Raw genomic sequence first — 19,367 nt, 5'->3', positions numbered from 1 at the left:
GCAGATCAGTTGCAATGGATTTTACTCCTGCTTGTAGTTTTTCAAAGATGTTTAAAAAAACCCATCCCCTCCTCCAACCCCCAAAAACTCTAACAGAGGTCAGCTTGCTATTCCAGAAGCTAAAATAAGGAAGAAGCAAGAAACATTGTAATGGAACCGTGGATGTATTTTTTCTGACAGCAATTAAACCTGTGTTACTTTCACAGAATCACAGAATCACTACGGTTGGAAAAGACCTGTAAGATCATCAAGTCCAACCATCAACCCAACACCACCATGCCCATTAGACCATGTCCCACAACGCCTCGTCCACACATTCCTTGAACACCTCCAGTGAGGGTGACTCTACCACCTCCCTGAGCAGCCTGTTCCAGTGTCTCACCACTCTCTCAGTAAAGAAATTTTTCCTAATATCCAGTCTAAACCTCCCCTGGCGCAACTTGAGGCCATTTCCTTTTGTCCTGTCGCTAGTCACTTGGGAGAAGAGACCAACACCCACCTCTCTGCAACCCCCTTTCAGGTAATTGTAGAGAGCGATGAGGTCTCCCCTCAGCCTCCTCTTCTCCAGACTGAACAACCCCAGTTCCCTCAGCCGCTCCTCATAAGGCTTGTGCTCCAGACCCCTCACCAGCTTTGTCGCCCTTCTCTGGACACGCTCCAGCACCTCAGTGTCCTTCTTGTAGTGAGGGGCCCACAACTGAACACAGTATTTGAGGTGCTTTGTAGCTGAAGATAGTGTGATACTACCACCTGTATTAGCCTGTCGTTTGGATTTTGTTCTTGAGATGGTTATTGGATTTGATGGCTTACAGACACACTTGTGTTATCATCAGTCCCAAGGCGCTCTGCACATGCATATCTTTTCTTCCAGCCATTGGAATTTTCAAGTGGAGCTAATTAATAATCACAATAAGCATATATCCTACAAATTAAATGATCAGCCTGCCTTAAACACAGATTTTTCTCTTGACAGCTTTCTGTGAAATCATTCCCTCTTTGCATGCGCCAGTTGCACAAAGCCCTACGGGATAACCATCATCTCCGTCACGGAGGCCGTATGCAGTATGGGCTATTCTTAAAAGGCATCGGCTTGACTCTGGAACAGGCACTGGAGTTTTGGAAGAAAGAATTTATCAGAGGAAAAGTGGATGCAGACAAGGTAATTCAACAAATGAAAAATATAAATGCGTGAATGTAAGGATGTAGTTAATGTGACATTGTGCTATGTATTTGGATAAATGCTTGTTAAAGTATATAATTGGGCAAAAGGCACAGTAATGTTTTTTAAAGGTGGGTTTTTTGCCCTCTCTTTGCTTATGATTTTATTAATTTTGTTGGTCATTCTCCTGAAGCATAGGGAAAAAAGGCAAGCCACAAAGAGGCTTTTTATAGATGAGGACTAGAAAAATCTTACATCTTTACCACTAAATCACTAGGAAACCAATGCTGTTTATGAAATACAGGACGTCTGTGACTAAATTAATTCACCAAGCAGGTAAGTGACAACAAACAGTACTATCTGAAAGGCAAGGTTAGCCTTTTTTGTTGGTTAATTAAAAAAAAATTTAAAATTGGACAGCTGTGTGTGAGGTGAGCTTGCCTTAGCCAATTTACAGTCTAAGAATAAAAGAAGAAACTAGAGGTGAGCGAAGACAGAAGAATATGTTCAGGAACATAGTGAGAAAATGTTGTTCAGTGCAGTGGGCAGTATTACTGACATATTAGTCATTGGACTAACCCTTACTAATATTTTTGAGAGTATTGTGAGTGAGGAAAGTGTAACACACATGTGCTGTCTCTTTGAGAGCATGAAAAATGTATGCTAATTTTTGGAGGTTTGTGACCTGCTCCTTACTTTGAACAGCCTAGGTAGAATCAAGCAGACTTCCTTTCTCATCCGTCTCTGCCTGGCCTGTGGTATGTGTTAGAGCAGATGTTTCAGACCTTATGTCAGTTTTGTTTGGACTGTGATACTTTGCATCTCATATTGTGAGATCTCAGCTTTCCAGAGTACTATGAAGTATTTTGGAGTGTTTGGTAGACAATCTTTTGTTAGCTTAGGTTCTCTGGGACATGGCTATTTATACAAGGTACGGGGCAAAAAGTAATGCTGGATACAAGGAATTATGGTTCATATTTCTCTTTCAACTCCTGGAGGATAGACCAACTGGTCTACAGATTTTTGCGAAGAGGAAAGGGATTTGAAGGTATGATTTGAATGAGTACCTAAACCTCTCTAAATCTAGCTCCTTAAATGGGATATGATTTAAGAGGAGATATGTATTTTGTTAAAAAAGAAATCCAAAATGCATTCCCTTACAAAGGTTTCAAGAAAGTATTTGAAGAGAGGTAATAAATTTTGCAGTTGAATGCCAGTTAATTACTAGTCGAATTCAGGAAAATACAGACTTTTCAGTTGCAATTTCCTGTGCTTAAAGGAAAATTGAAAGAATAAAAACAAGCTATCAGAAACAATAACAATGTAAATACATATACTTATTATTTCTGTTTTAAAAAAATATGTCAATAGGTCCGATTCCACATACTTGTGCTTTGACCCTAGGTGCGTATGCACATGTATGAAGACATATATGCACCTTGGATCCTGTTTTCAGTCACAGGGTTATGACTTTCTACTATAGCATCCGTCTTGATAGGCCCTAGAAATAAATGAACTTTTATGACCCTATGTTTAGCTTTGAACGTTAGAAAGCATATTGTGAATGAAGCAAGGGGTTGTAGTTACCGCATTTTTCACAAGCAGTCTGCTATTTCCATGTAATTTTCATTCTTCTTCTCAAGTTCTAGATAACCAAATTCAGACTAGGGTAAAAAAAAAAGCTGACTTTTCACACCTGTAACTGAAGTCAGCTGTGTGTGGTTTTTCGCAGTAAAATGTCATATAATTTTTAATGTCCTGAAAAAATGAAGATTTATACGATTCTTATTGGTACTTTTCTTCTTTTGACATTTTCATTTTCTGACAGTCATGCCATTGTTCCTTTCCTGTAGAGTGGAGATAATTACAATGTTTTGTATTACTGGAGCATTGTGAAGATACAGGCATGATACTTGCTAAAGACTGAGGTTAATTATTTGTTACTGACTGGTGTATTGCAGATACAGAGTGTTCAATCCATTGCAAATGGTTATGGTTTCAAAATAGTGCGTTCACATTCGTCTTTAATGGCTGCAACAGTTATACCAGTTCTCAATCCTAAGAATTCTTGGCACAAAATGTCAGTCTTCAGCAGGTAGTAAGTTACCTTGAACACATCAGTGGCGCACTGGAGTGCCTACCACCAGGCTAAGCGTAGGCACAAGGAAAATTTGCACCAAAAAGAAGTCCTTTGCTCTGAATCACTGATGTGGACATACCCCAGGGCTCACTGGTAAAAACACTGTAGAAAACTTTGTAAGAAACAATATTTTATCTTTAGAGAGGAATCTGTAAAGTATATTGTAAATGAAGTGTGAAACCATGTGTTCAGTGGGGAAAAAAAAAAGTAGTGCCTACAAAGAAAACACTGAAACTGGTAGAGATGCTTGGGGGGGCGGGGGGGAATAATCATGTACTGGCGTGTTCACAGCAGAGACAAATGCAGAGGGCAAAATAAAATGTTTTTTTTTCTTTAGGCACTATAATTAAAATTACTCTGCAAATTGCTAGGCTAAGAGTGCCTGAATGGTAAATTATTGTTGTTCAGATAATAGGATCAACTGTCAAATGGTGGTAGATGTGTTATTTCTGACTGAACAGTTATGCCAGGTGACTTCATAACCTCAGTGTTATTTTAAGGCTGGTTTGTTTTTTCTATGAAATGTAATCTTACTCTAAACAGATATTAATTCCCATAGATTCTTTCAGATCCTGTTCTTGTTGCTTAAAAAAATAACTGCCCGCCCCACCCACCCCCCCGGCCCCGACCCAAAAAAGAGGGGTAACTCCAATGTGCTTTTAAAATAATTGAAACAAGAAAGTAATAAGATGAATCAAGATGAATTAAATACTTTCAGTACAGTTGTATAAATGCTCTGATAGTTGCAAATAAAATCCTCTTATAGCCGTGATAGTTATTTGGCTGTTGTTTTCAGATCTATGTGTATGATTAGTCTGTGAATGTGAAATAGGAGACTTGAAAGATGGTGTGGTGCTTAGAACAAAGGAAAGAATGAAAGCTGGATCAATTTCTTTAAGGCATTACTCAGTTACTTCTTTAGCTAATAGCCTGGAATCAAGGTTTTGATACAGATGGATGACTTCAAGGCAACCCATCACTTTCTGCTTTCCTTTGCTATGTATATACTTGTGATACATATTCTTTTTCTTAGCAGTATTTGGTGCACAGTGGTACGAAATGCTCTATTCTAGTATTCTGGTTATTTACCACTTTTTACAGAAGAGACAGTTGCTAGTTCTTCACTTCTGTGTTGAAAAGTAATTCCTTTGATACTGCAATTTGATATTGCACTGATTTTTATTATTGTTGCATATGCTACTGAAGTACTTCTGATAATTGTACAAGAGTTTGGTTTTTTAAAAAATTTTAATAAATCTCCAAAACTTAAGTGTTACTATATTTACAAAATTATTCTGATGACAGAACAGCTTTCTTGTCCTCGTGACTTCTTACTGAGAACAAGATATGGCTCTTTAGCCCCTGTGTTCTAGGACACTTCCCTGAGGGATGTGGTGGCATTCAGGCTAGTGAAGCCTCTTATTCTTCCTGACTTAATTTTCCAGATCATCTTACTGCAGTTTCATATGGCTTATTGTTTTCTGTAGCAGTTGATCACAAATGGCAATGAGCAGGTTGTTTTCTAGTTGTCAGAGGTTCCTGTCTGAGGTATGACTCTTCATCCCTTCCTGCTAGTGAAGGTCCTCATGACAGACATTTTCCTGGAAGAAGGAAGAGGAAACTTTACTCAGACTTAACCTTGCTCAGGGTCTGTGATTGGTAAAGAAGCAAACCCTTCACAGTGAAGCTTTTGAGCTTCAGTTGATTATTAATATATTCTAGATGTTTCTTCAACACATGATGATCATGTATGAAACTGAGGACAGACAGCTTGCCAGCCGTATACTGCATCAATATGCAAAGGAATATGTCTTCTACTCTGTTAAGAAGTGATGAAACTTTGGGATGAAGATACATCCCAATGAGATAGTTCCAGTGATTTGATTTTCCTGGCTCTTCCATTTCTCTTCCAGAAGATCTTAGGAGGTCCTTGAATCTGAATTCAGGAGTGAGGCTTTACCTTGATTGCAGACAGCTGGTGGTGAATATTTCTATCAGGGCCAACCAGAAATTCCATGAGGGGGAGTTTGGACTAGAGACCTCCTGAGGTCCTTTCCAGCCTGAATTATCCTGTGATTCTGCATACAGTTCTGAATACAGGTAGAAGTACCTTTTTGTGAGGGCCAGCCACTAGAGGGAGGCAAGATCATAAGGAATAAACAAATGTATAGATGTAAATTAGAACTGCTTATGCTATAATGCTTTGTAGGTCTATACAATTATATTATAAAAACCCCCCATGTATTTAAATGAAAATAGAAATAGGCATTTGATAATTTGCAGGGCAGTGATTTTAAGCACGCACAACTATCCCCAGTGCCATTTATAATGCATGATGATGTGGTGGTTCTTTAAGACAACTTCCACCTCCTTAAATCCCCAGGAATATTGTCTTTATCAGTCAGTTGCTTACATTTGGTTTTGGTATTTTACTTTCTCATCTGTTTGAGATTTGGGGTTTGATTTGCATCTAAATTATTTTTTTACTTGCCCCCTTTATATTGGGTAATGGTGCCTACTATTTTGGGAACATATTTTGATTCATAAATCAGAAAAGGATCTTTATTCTGTCACATTTTTAATTATAATTCCCTAATTGAATCTCATTTGCTACTTTTATTCTTGAATTATTTAAACTTTAAAAATCTGCGGCCTAGAGTGACATGTTGAACAGCAAGCCACAATATTTGACACCTAAGAGATAAAGATATAAATATAATTGAAATTCCTCTATACAGATTAAAATCAGATGTTTTTTTAATTGTACATCAGTAGTACTGTAACACAAATAGATGGTTAGGTTTGAATTCTCCTGAGATGTGTAAAAGCTACTGTAAAACTTTAAGGAAATGTTTGCTGTCTTCTAGGATATAAAGAAATGTAATAAAACTGCAGCATATATTACCTGTAAAATCTTATTCCCCTGAAATCTGTGGAAGTGGAAGAGTATGTCAGGGTAACAAAGCATGACTGTAGTTAAGCATATTGCCCTTGCTTTCACTGGTTATTAGGGGACTAGATAGTCAAATTCTTGATTAAATTGTATTTTTGTTTTAAACTTATCATAAAATGAAATAATTTTTTTTTCCTTCCACCAATGACTGTAAAAGTTAGCTTCAGTAGAACCACTCACTATCTGCATTTCTCTTTCATTATTTGGAAGTTATCAATTCATAGTCTAATTGTAGTGAGATAGAACAAGTGAATTTTAAAGATTCATTTTTATGAATGAAGTGAATAATTTTTGTTCTGTATTGGCAAAATGACATCCTATTAATAACTTTATTATATGTTGAATGGCTATGCTTACCTAGTATAACTGAGCATAAAGAAAGTCAAAATACTTTTATGATATGTTTCCAAATGTTTTTTGTATTCTACAAAGTTAGCTCTTGAAATTGCTTTAATAGCAGGCTAAAAGGGATTTAATTGTCAGAAGAAACATGAAAATGCATTTTCATTTATATGACTCATTTTGATTCCCAAGCTTACTATTGAATTTACATTAAACCGTTTTTTTAAATGCAAGTTTGAAGAAAAAACAGTAATGTGCAAGTGTTATGGGGGCTTCAAGACAGTAGGTGGTCCAAGTGCATCCTAGGCATGTAGGCTTGAAGTAAAAATTTTTTTTTTTTTGTTTGGTTTGGTTTGTTTTTTGTGGGTTTTTTTAAAGTATAGTTCTTTGTGGCATTCTTCTGAACAGCCAGGTCTATGCAATCAGGGAATTTGGGCAAAACTGTGAAGTGACTCGACCAAGATGCCAGTTGTTAGGAGCTGAACAGCCTTTGTCACAGTGATACATTGAACACCAAGTTAAAAATGTCCATGGCCTGAACTGCATAGTCATGTTAGTCTTCAGAAATCAGCTTTATGGCAGTGAATCAGTCATCAGGAGATCTGCTCCTTTCATATAGCTTCCTTAATGGTTTTTTTGCATATAATTTGAAGCCTGGAGGTTAACAGGTGCATTGTTCAAATGGGGCATAGCTGTTGTTGACGGTGATATTCATGTGAAGAGAGATGGCTGCTGAGAATGATTAGCTGGCGTGATCTTGGCTGAAGAGGGTAGTCTGGAGTTTGGTTTATATTTTCATAAACAATATGCAGGAGAGGTGTTTTGAGTGAATTTGTTTTATAGTCAAGATTTATACAGCTAGGCATGAGTATTAAAAGCATGACTTGAAGCTGTTAATGCATGGATTGCTGTTGTTGCATCTGAGTCAAGGTGAATTAGTAAAACTTTCTTTTTGGTTGTAGCTGGAAAAAGATTTTGTCTTCGTTCCTTTGGCTGTGGTAATTCGCTAATAAGAAGCAGTGAGGAGTTGGACCCAAATAACTGAAACTCCTGAGGACTTACATTGTGGACAGCTATTATTCTTCCCCCTTCTCATGGTTCCATATGAATGGTTAGAGCTGAGACTGAAAACTAGGAATTCCTTGCAAAACCTCTGTGGTCTGGCCATGGAGTTTAGTCCAAGGAATAATAATATCCTTCTTTAGCTGAATGGAATAAGCTTCAATTGACGTTAAAATTGGGTTATTTTTGGCAATAAGTGTATCACAGTAAGTATATTGAATCTATGCAAGATTCTTGCTATCATATATTATAATTTTTATTTAAAGTTGTGTTTTATAGATGGGAATTTGTCCTTTGTGTCCTGTGTGCATTCATTTATGCTAGGTAGTATTCTGTTCCCTTCTTTTGTGGAGCCCTTCAGAATTTTGAAACACTCAGATGAGTACTGTTGGCATATTACTGACATACTGGTCTGCATGGTTTGATTTCTTCCATTTGTTTTGTATACCTATTGACCAAAGCAGTAGGAAAGAGATCTGTAATGGATTCTGGAAGTGAGAAGACTGAGAAAGCATGCTCACAGGGGTTGCATTTGATTGTATTCCAAGAAGAACAATCAAACGTGAATAACTCTTGCAGAGTCCTCTTAAATCTGCTAAGTCATAGGAAGGAGCTGGGAGAGGATTCCTTGCTGACTGTATCAAATGTAAAGGATATTAGCAATGCCTATAAACATATAACCCTGGCCCATGGTTAGAGGGAAGTCACTATCAGTGTTCACAGAATTACAGAATCACAGGGGTTGGAAGGGACCTCTGGACATCATTTAGTTCGACCCCCCCGCCAGAGCAGGTTCACCTAGAGCAGATTGCACAGGGATGCGTCCAGGCGAGTTTTGAATATCTCCAGAGAAGGAGAATCCACAGCCTCTCTGGGCAGTCTGTTCCAGTGCTCTGCCACCCTCAAAGGAAAGAAGTTCCTCCTCATGTTTAGATGGAACTTGCGATGACCAAGTTTGTGCCCGTTACCTCTTGTCCTGTCACTGGGCACCACTGAAATAAGACTGGTCCCATTCTCCTGGCACCCACCCCTCAAGTATTTATAAGCCTTAGTAAGATCCCCCTTCAGTCTTCTCTTCTCTAGACTAAAAAGACCCACGTCCCTCAGCCTTTCCTCATGAAAAAGATGTTCCAGTCCCCTAAAGATCTTTGTAGCCCTTTGCTGTACCCTCTCCAGCAGCTCCCTGTCCTTCTTGAACCGGGGAGCCCAGAACTGGACACAGTACTCCAGATGCGGCCTCACCAGGGCAGAGTAGAGGGGGAGGACAACCTCCCTTGACCTGCTTGCCACACTCTTCTTCATGGACCCCAGGATGCCATTGGCCTTCTTGGCCACAAGGGCACACTGCTGGCTCATGGTCACCCTGTTGTCCACCAGGACTCCCAGGTCCCTTTCCACAGAGCTGCTCTCCAGCAGGTCAGCCCCTAACCTGTACTGATGCATGGGGTTATTCCTCCCCAGGTGCAGTACCCTACACTTGCCTTTGTTGAATTTCATGAGGTTCCTCTCTGCCCAGCCCTCCAGCCTGTCCAGGTCATGGAATGGCAGCGCAGCCTTCCGGTGTGTCAGCCACTCCTCCCAGTTTTGTGTCATCAGCAAACTTGCTGAGGGCACACTCTATCCCTTCATCCAGGTCATTGATGAATATGTTGAACAGGACTGGACCCAGTACTGACCCCTGGGAAAAACCACTTGCTACAGACCTCCAACTAGACTCTGTGCCACTAATCACAACCCTCTGAGCTCTGCCTATCAGCCACTTTTCAATCCACCCCACTGGCCATTCATCTAACGCACACTTCCTAAGCTTGCCTATGAGGATGGTGTGGGAGACGGTGTCGAAAGCCTTGCTGAAGTCAAGGTAGACTTCCCTCCCCTCATCTGTCCATCCAGTCATGCCATCGTAGGAGGTTATCAGATTGGTCAGACATGACTTCTGCTTGGTGAATCCATGTTGACTACTTCTGATAACCTTCTTTTCCTCCAGGTGCTTTGAGATGACACCCAGAATGAGCTGTTCCACCATCTTTCCAGGGATGGAGGTGAGGCTGACTGGCCTGTAGTTTCCTGGGTCTTCCTTCTTGCCCTTTTTGAAGACTGGAGTGACATTGGCTTTCCTCCAGTCCTCAGGCACCTCACCTGTTCTCCAGGACCTTTCAAAGACGATGGAGAGTGGCCCAGCAAGGACTTCTGCCAGCTCCCTCAGCACTCATGGGTGCATCCCATCAGGACCCATGGACTTGTGGATGTCCAGTTTACTTAATTGGTCTCTAACTTGATCCTCCTCAACCAAGGGAGAGCGTTCCTTCCTCCAGACTTTCTCTGTTACCTCCAAAGTCTGGGACTCCCGAGGGATGGCCAGAGCAGTAAAGACTGAAGCAAAGAAGGCATTCAGTAACTCCACCTTCTCTGCATCACCTGTCACCATGGCACCTGTCTCATTCAACAGCGGGCCCACATTTTCTCTAGTTTTCCTTTTGCCTCCGATGTACTTGAAGAAACCCTTCCTGTTGACCTTGACATCCCTTGCCAGGTTTAATTCCAAGGAGGCCTTGGCTTTCCTCATTTCATCCCTGCATACTCTGACAGCATTCTTGTAATCTTAGTTTTAAAGTGGTTTTAAATAGTTTAAGGTTGTTTGCATCAGATGGTGATTTTTATTAGGACTTACAGTTAAATAGTAGTATGGAATTGCTGTCATCAAAATAACATGCCATGTTATTGCATGGTATGATTAGTAATACAAGTTTTGCAAAGCAGTTGATATTTCTACTTTCCTGACAAATAGGAAATCCTCAGTTTGCTGCAAAGGGATTTAGTAGTAACATCTACATTGTTCGCAATACTCACACAAATGTGTGCAAGTTTGTAGGTATCGCTGCTCTGACCTCTTTATTAAATGAAGAATACAGATGTGTTCCGTGGCTGTTTCGCTCATAGTCCATTTTACTTTTTTTTTTCACATTAGGCAAGTAAATGAAGCACATCATAGCTCCAGTTGACATATAAGAAGTCAGATGATGAGAAATCAGATGTGAATATAAGATTAGATGTTTGTGATACATGGTAGAAATGTCCTATCAGTTACTTCAGCAAAATAAGATGAAAGTAATAAATTTTTCACCATTTCTGCCCATATGCAATGTATATAATCATCACTGAAAAGATACTGTTTACTTACAAGTTTCATTCATTTATATATTTTTATATATAATATATATAATATATATATATAGTGTGTGTGTGTGTATATAAATATATAGCCTGCACATGACTGTATTCAGAAGTTTAAAAGATTGGAGTAAGAATTGTTGTACATTGTAAGTGGTGCATAATGTTGTGCTGTTGAATTCAACTAGTTAACTTGGGTGGTATTTAAATTTATAGGTAGAATATTCACTGTTAAAATTTTGGATGGTCTTTTAGCCTGTGGCATGTCTTAGGGACAGAGAAGAGCTCTAACTACACAATCTGTCTTCCAGGACATTAATTACAGTGCTGGCATAATTTTAGTCATGTTTTTTAATTGTACTAGCTACCATAAAAAGAAATAGGATCAGTTTCCATAGTTGTTACATATTAGGCACTGAAATCTGTATTTAGTAATCTAGTGTATGAGCAGGTTAGTGATTAGGTTCTTGCACTGACAAGAATGAAGGCAATAAATATCTTTCCTGTACTAAAACTAATTTAGATCAGAATCTGCTCTCTTATGACTTGTTTTATTCCCAGCAACACACGTTTTCTTTCGTTTTCTTTCCATACTGTAGTATCTTTTTAGAATTGTATGTAGAAAAATGGATGTTAAAGCCAGACCTTTAATTTTCTAAGATTCCTTTTGTAGTCTTGAACCACTTGTCAGACTTGCACTTTATTATCGCTGTAGAAAGACTGTGTACTTGTCAGAAGAGGTTTCTGTCTTATTAACCATCACAGCAGCAGCAAGTAAGTCCATGACATTTTAAGAAAAGTAATAGGTGGATTTGTCTATCTGGTTGCCAAATTTCTAAGTTCAGCGATTGTGAAGTATCTGAGTGTCACTAAGGATGGTCTTTAGCAGGCTCTGTCGAATACCTTCTTAACCAACCATACAGCTCTCTCTTTATAGCCATCTGCTGTGAAAAATACTTGCTGTGCATTGCCACACACACCACCAGTAATGTATTTAAGCTCTTCGGCTGTTTACCCCAAGTTCTGAGATAGGGGTTAACTGGTTTTGAGATGCAAACCTATTCATCTGTATCTTTTTATTACCTTCCAGGACAAACTGAATGACATAGCAGATCTCTTCCAGTTGTGTTCCTGTGCTTTTTGAACAGAAAAGTTTTGACAGAATAGTTTATTAATCTTGATATAATTGTTTGAAAGAATATTTTAAAATTACTTCATTAAAAGTTCAGACTGCCTGTAACCATATAAACTGACTTCCAAAACAAAACCCAGAATCTCGTGTACTTGGCCTTCCCTTTTGATAATGTCCATGTAATTGTTGTAACATCATATAGCTGTCATATTCCATCCGTCTATATTCAGCCAGCAAATCATGGCTATATTTCATATTCTGTCGTCCAGAAAAGCAGCATGTTGTATCAAATGTGCACTCTGCTGATATACCACATGGGCATGTTGTGAATAAAAATGTATTTTTACTTTCAGAATTGATTTAACATTCTGCCGCATGTCTTTGAAATCTGTTGAATCTCATGAATAAAGACAGGACAGCTCTGTTATACATTATTTGTGCTATGCACAATTTATATTTCAGAAATTTAATATATTGATTTAGGAAAGTTAAATTACTTTGATAGGGCTTAAGTATTTCAACATTATAGACGTTACTACTTCTTGAAAAAAGGTTAGGTTCTGATTTTATATTGAAATGTACAATGCTATTTAGCTGTGAAACTGAATTCTGCATAATGTGGTGTGCACTGAGCTTTTCCTGTTCTGTGTGCCCCATCTTAAGTCCACTCATACAAGGAGAAAAACGAAATGTCCCTCAAATACTTTCCCCCCCCCCCCCTTCTGCTATACATGGGGGAGCAGAAGCTAGTGGTCTTTATGGCAAGTTTCGTTGTTTAAATCCTTTTTTTTATTTTTATTTTTTTCTTTCCAATTCATCTACTTAATGGAGTTCGGTTCGGGACATGAGAACAGGGGCAATACCAGTGAAACTCTGAGGAAATACTTTTTTTTTTTAAAAAGAAAGATTGTGCTTTTTGGCTGAATTACAGTAGTTGAGCTCTTTCTTGTACATTGTTACCGGAGTTATTTCCCCCTTTTTAGAACCTTACAGCAGGCACCAAAAAATGGGGTGTATGTTACTTCTCCTCAGACAGTTCAGAGCAGTCTGGCAGTGGAGCTTCTTTATTTTTCTGTTTGCATTTTTCCTGCAGTCAATTAATATTTTAATTGATGATGAATAAACAAAAGTAAAAGTAAAAAAAAAAATAAAGATGGGAAGGTAGTCTTGTACATTTTAAAACAAGCTTTCTTCTGTCGTTGAATGCAAAAAGACTCTTGTCATACTTGCAGTCTGGAGTTCAAATATGTCTTAATTACAGTGCACTTTGTGCATAAGATAGAATATAAAAGGATCTTTATATGTAAGCAGTTCTACTTATTATGACAGCAAGGGCTAATATCTGCTTTTCTGCACTTCTGTTTCCTTTGATCATGATCTTAAAATGTCATTTTGTCTTTTATTGTGCTGTTAATAAAGAAAAAAATCTGTTTTTATGGAAAGAATGCCAGTGTTCTTGAGCCAAACTGTACTGTTTGGAGAGCTCCAATACCAAGTTTACTCTATGTTCAAAAGGGTTGACAAACATCAAATCTCTGTCTACGTTTTTGTGTTTTAGTGCCTTGTTTTTGTCATTATTTTATGACTGCATCAGAAAAGTTAAATCTACGTGTTTCAAGAGTAGACATAAGGAATACTTAGCAGTCTGAGGAGAAGTATTCATTACTCAGCCTCCTTGTAGTTTTATTTTAAGAATTATTTGATTTTTTCCAATGACCAATTTATTCAGAATTTTTTTTTCTAATCTGCACTTATACTGGGGATTTGCTGGTGTCTTGAGACATTACGTGACTGGGCACTTAATATCCTTCTGTTCTGACGCTGATCCTTGTCCAAGAGGTTTAACCATATCTCAGTAAAAGGCAAGTTTTTTGGCACAGTTATATCACATTCTGATAACTTTATCACTTGGATTGGTTGAAAGGATATTCTCCAGCCCAAGTCACTGGATCTCTTTGAGTGATGCTGCCACTTCTGCAAATCTGAGGCTTCGGGTAAAATTGAATCTGTTGGGCTTTACTGTATCTCATTACAGACTAGACTGGGTCAGTTATAGATTTCTAATGAATGCGGACTGCTTTGCTGGTGGACTGTTATAACCTGGTGGTAACAGCAATTTAGCACTTGATCTCATGATCAGCGAAGAAGGCCTGCCTTCGTTTCTTTAACTCACCTTGCTTCTTGCGTGCCTTTTGTCATCTAATGCTGAACTTGACTTCAGATTTCATTCTGATCGGTGTATAGATTGAGGAATAACAATCTATAAAGGATTCCTAATAACATTGCTACACTGCAAGGGTGCTTGTAAGGGGATGCAGTGATAAATTAATGAAGTAATTCAATATCTAATCAGTCAAGATAGGGAGCTTACTCAGGTGAACTCCCTACGCAAGATACATGGTTTTAAAAGGGAAGAACAATTCTGTGATTTAAGTCCAAAAAGTGTGCAAAACCTTCCAGTCTCTGCTTCAAAGATTGCGTATTTAGGGAATGCTATGTAGTTCAACCAGCTTGTAAAATACAAACAATTCAGTGAGCGAATGATGTCTTCCACTGTGTCAGGAGATGGGTGCTCTTTAGAAATGATGCATAGACAGAGAATTTCAACTGTTGTGGTGAACTTGCACAGATCTTTTGACACTCTGGCAGATGTATTAAGTGGAACTGGAATATTGGATAATGAGCCAGACTTCCTTGGATTAATTCCAGTATCCTGTAGAGGTCTTTGAAATTGGGAACACCCTAGCACAGGTGAATTGCAGCCTGTGCCAGCAGCAGCGCTCTTCAAGAGCAGATCAATATGCACTGTTCCTTTGGACTCATTTCCAGTGCTGTGGCTGAAGTAGTGTCTGTTGTTTTAATGCCAAGAGTCCTGTTCAAAATGAGGCAGGCCCTGCTGATTCGGATTGCCTGAAATAGCTAAGACAATTTTTCCTCAGACCTTCTGTCATTTGTGAGTTTCTGTTCTGCTATCCCAGCAACCTGTCACACCCTGCTAAAGTTCCAGTTTGTAGTATAGCTGCTTGGATAGCTTTGCTTTCTGGTATGCTCTTTCTCCTTCCTTATAAGAAAAATTATTATTACTAGAATGAAGGAGCCTGCCATGCCAGACTATTGAGTTAAATAATAACAATTATCTAATATATCCACATTGGACTATTTTCCATGAAGCAGAAGATATCCCAAATACCTAGGGTACGAGCTGGAGCCGAGAGTAGTGGCTCTCCTCTAAATCTCTTTTGAAGTCCATTTGACTGCCACTTTGGCCTGTTGGAGTCTGGTCTGCTGAATGCCTCTGTCTTCTCATCCACAGCTTTAAGATGTTGTGACAGGCTAGTGAGAACAAACCCTCTGCTGGCACGCAGTCTAAACCTCATGTCCCAGTCGTGCATTTTATTGCTGGTTTGTCTTATAACCAGAGTCCAGTTGAATACATTTCAGGATTCTTCACAAAGTGACATGTCTCCATGCTGACATCAGTTTTTGTTCCTATTTCTTTCCTATACGTTTAGGTTTTTATTATATATGCTGATCTAGGTTACAGTATATGCTACAGTATAATAGATCATGAGCTACATGAGACTGCAAATGCATTACATGTTCACTGTGCTCAAATAAAACTGGAAAACATCATATGAGAGCACTCTTGTTTAGAGCATTGATAGAGCTTGGATAAGCAGTAGGAGTTTTGGTTTTGGACTTTGCAGGGGTCCCTGGCCAGTCTTCATCCATCTTCTCTGAAAACCTGTAATACGTGCTACAGTGGTATACATATAAGTATGGATTTTGCCCAGTTCTGATACAGGCTTACTGAATTTCTTTTCTCCTTGGTATACATATTCTTTACATTGGGATCCTAAGCTGCCGTTACGATCAATAGAGATCTAGCCTATACAGTCAATAGTGTCTAGAGAGTGATTTATTTAATAAGCCTCTAGGTGCTGCCAGTAGGGTAAATTGAATTGCTCCCCAGGCTCCTCTGATTGCATTGACCTCCATTGACAATAATAGGAGACGTCTGGATTTAGATGTCTGGAGCTGAATCTTATTCCTATAGATGCACATAGTTATTATTCTACTTCTGTTTAACTTTCTTAGTCGCTTTTTATTGTACCACATGCCAAATTTCTGTCTGCTTTGCAATGTGTTGACACTCTTACATCTCTTTCAGTGATAATGCTTTCTGTGTTCTCCTTTGCTATTGAATGTTTTCGGGACTCTTATTTGCTCTCTGCCACTTCTGATGAAATGAATAACCCCGTTAATTTACTGCTAACCTTCCGCTGAAAGATACACTTCCAAGTTACGTTAGTTAACTTCTCTGACTATTGAAATGTGAGAAACACTGATTGAAAAACATCAGCAGAAAAATCTCAAAGGCCTTGGTGTGCTTGTAATTCATACCAGAAGTGTGCTGTGGGGTTTTTTCCTAACTGAATGAGATTTCTTGGTTTAGAAATTGATTATTGGATTTTTTTTTCCCTATCTCATATTAAACTTTCTAAATGAGTGTATTACGGAGTAAATATTTAGTAAAGGATTCAAGATTGTTCTCTGATATTAGAAAGACTTTTTTTAAGGGTTCCTAAAAACCGTAGAGAATGGTCTGCAGAAATCTGTTGGAAAATAAAACATGTTTACAGTAATCGGGTTTATTGAGTGTTCATTTGTTATTTGAAGGAAAGTACCAATGTATTTTTATAGATACTTAAGAAAAACACAGTATCTCTTATGGTGCTGTCAAATATAAATGCATTTTAATGCAGCAGTTTAATTCTTGTTTAAAATAAGATTTAATATTTTCTTCTATTTAAAAACAAAGCAACAGAAGTTCTCATCACCTGTTCAGTGTTAGTTACCATCTAAATATTTATTTTCTTGCTACAATTTCCAATTTCCTTATAATTCTTGATTAGAATTCATAAGTGTGACTATTTCTTTGTGTAGTTGTTTCATTTGAAATGGCAAGGAATTTACACCTCTATCTTCAGTAACACTCTGAACTGCCAGCATGAAACTTTCAATATTTTCAATAAGATAGTGTATTAATTTGTTAGGGGAATTCTGATATGGGTCACCCACAAACTGATTTTTGCCTTAAAACAGCTGTTCTTTCTCTCAGATTTTTCTCTTTTTTTGGTAGTGTTGCTCACTGAAAATTTTGCAGTAGGTTAAGCAAATATTTAGGAAAATTAATGATTCTTGTGAATATCAAAACAGTGATATTCATAGTTACATAGCATTTTCATCTTTTTCTAAGTTTGTAATTTTTGGAAATATTAACGATATTAGAGAAAATGACTAGTATAATTATCAGAGTACTACATGAAATGACTTAGGCATTGTAATCCCGTAAAGAATTAGGAGATCAGTGCAGTGTAATACGGAAAAGATTTATTTCTTTCAGATATATTTATCTTTTTATCCAAGAAAAATGCTATGTATAGGTGATATTATGCCAAGAAAATAGGACATTATGCTAAGGGAATCATACCATGTTCTGTAGAAATAATCGTTAAACAAAGACTGCTGTATAATTATGTAATCACAAAGACATTTCAGTTTAACAGAAGTAGAAATGAATCAAGTATTATAATAAAAATCCCTTAGTATTTTTTTTTCTACTCTTAACTGGTGAGCATTAAAATGAATTCACAATTTTACATGCTCTTAATTGTTGTTTAAAGTACTTCTTAGTGTGTTTACCTTTATGACCTCCACAAGCTGTTATACCCATGGAAACTTTGTTTTAGTGGCAGTCTACAAAAGAAGTGTCTTCCCTGTGCCAGTTTCTTGTTCACAGGCTTCGGTTTGTTTGAAAGCAACTCCTTCACTGTTTGCTCCAGACAATCAAATCTGAATTGAAATGTCACTTCTTTGACCATATGTTTTGAAATGCATCTTCTGTATCTGAATTTTTTCAATATAATGTATGTGAAACATGAACAGACTAAAAAAAAAGAAGTATTGATAACTTAGATACAGAAAGAAATATTGCAGTATCTTGAAGTAGCTAACAAAATCTGTATAGATGACCAAGTGTGTGCCTAAGAAAAATCATGTTGTTATAGGAGATGGCTTTAAGATGTGTTGTGCTGATAATTTGATGCAGCATCTTAAGGCAGAAGACAGTCTGCTGTGGTTTATTTTATACTTTTTCTGGTTCAAAGTCTTGGTCCATGTAGATGTGTGGAGAAAGAGTGTACATAAATTGTATGTTTAGCAAAGTTATATTAAGGCAAGCTTATACTCCTGTAAATAAAAGCCTACATTGTCATATTTTTGCATGAGTGTCCTGGCATAGCCCAAAAACTAGTTCGCTAGCCACGCAGTTTACACTCATGTGGGTAGTATACAAGGAATTTGACTGACCAAAACTTTTCTGATTTCCTTGTGGTAAATGGAGTAATCTCCAGGGCAAAGCCATTCTTGCCTCATGTGGTTTGGAAAACGTGAAATTGCAGTGGAAGCAGTTTTTTGTACTTGATGTGAATTGGTCTGTAATGACTGCTGCACAGCGTATTAGAATTTTGCAGCTCAATTTTAGCTGATGTCTCTGATCTGTACATTAAAGCATAGAAATCGTGCTACAGGTTGAGAATTTAGGATAAACTGAAACTTTTTGTTATTGGCAGATGGAGAAGCATTTATTTGTGCTCCTAAATGACAATTGTGCTTGGGAAAAGATAACCTCAAGTTGAGGTTATTTTAAGCGTGAACTTAAAAAAAAAATAAATAGTTGCTTGAAGAAAGATATGCCAACTAAGCAATGTCAACAGTAATGATTGGAGTGACTGCCTAGGAAATGGTTGAAAAAGTGAACCAATTTTTTCAGAACATACACAACTTTGTGCGATAAATTTATGAATTTGAAGCTGTTATCCATACAGGCTCAACAATTTTAGACAGGAAGTTACCCAATGGCTGTTTAAAAAAAGGTGTTAAAGCATTACTTCTTTGAATTTTGCAGAGTTGAAACTAATCTGGTGGTCAGCCAAGAAGCTAGACAAAATTACTGCAGTCATTTTGCTTGGCTGTTAGACTTTAAATAAATAAATCTCCCAGTACTGTAAGGAATAGATGCAGAAAAAGTTACATAAGTGTGTAAAAGTAGTTAAACTGAAACATGAGAGTTTTGCCTAAGTGTGAACCTGAGCACGCAGGGCTTGGAAGACCTGTCAACAAATTATTTTCCATCCTAATACGCATGTTGAATATCAGAATTGATAACAAAATTTATGGACAACCTAGTTCTATTTCCAGATACTAATCTGCAATTATGGCAAGTGATATAAGGAAAGTAACTCTCAGTGATGAGATGTTACTTATTCTGCAGTGGCTGGAATGGCTCGGGAATGTCGTTTGTAATTGTTCTCTTTTGAAATTGTATTCTGTTGTATTGAATCGA

General features: G+C 37.8%; 1 protein-coding gene across 1 annotated transcript in view; it reads left to right on the top strand.

Moving 5' to 3' along the window:
* Positions 1–19,367, top strand: part of PRIM2 (DNA primase subunit 2) — a 128,440-nt gene that overhangs the window by 79,888 nt on the left and 29,185 nt on the right. Inside the window, exon 9 of the mRNA XM_059835519.1 lies at positions 974–1,159. Coding sequence (XP_059691502.1) covers positions 974–1,159 — 186 coding nt within the window. The remainder of the gene's footprint in view (positions 1–973; positions 1,160–19,367) is intronic.

Source organism: Gavia stellata, chromosome 2 (genome assembly GCF_030936135.1).
Source record: "Gavia stellata isolate bGavSte3 chromosome 2, bGavSte3.hap2, whole genome shotgun sequence".
Lineage (NCBI taxonomy): Eukaryota > Metazoa > Chordata > Aves > Gaviiformes > Gaviidae > Gavia > Gavia stellata.
This window is presented reverse-complemented; position numbering and strand designations above follow the sequence as displayed.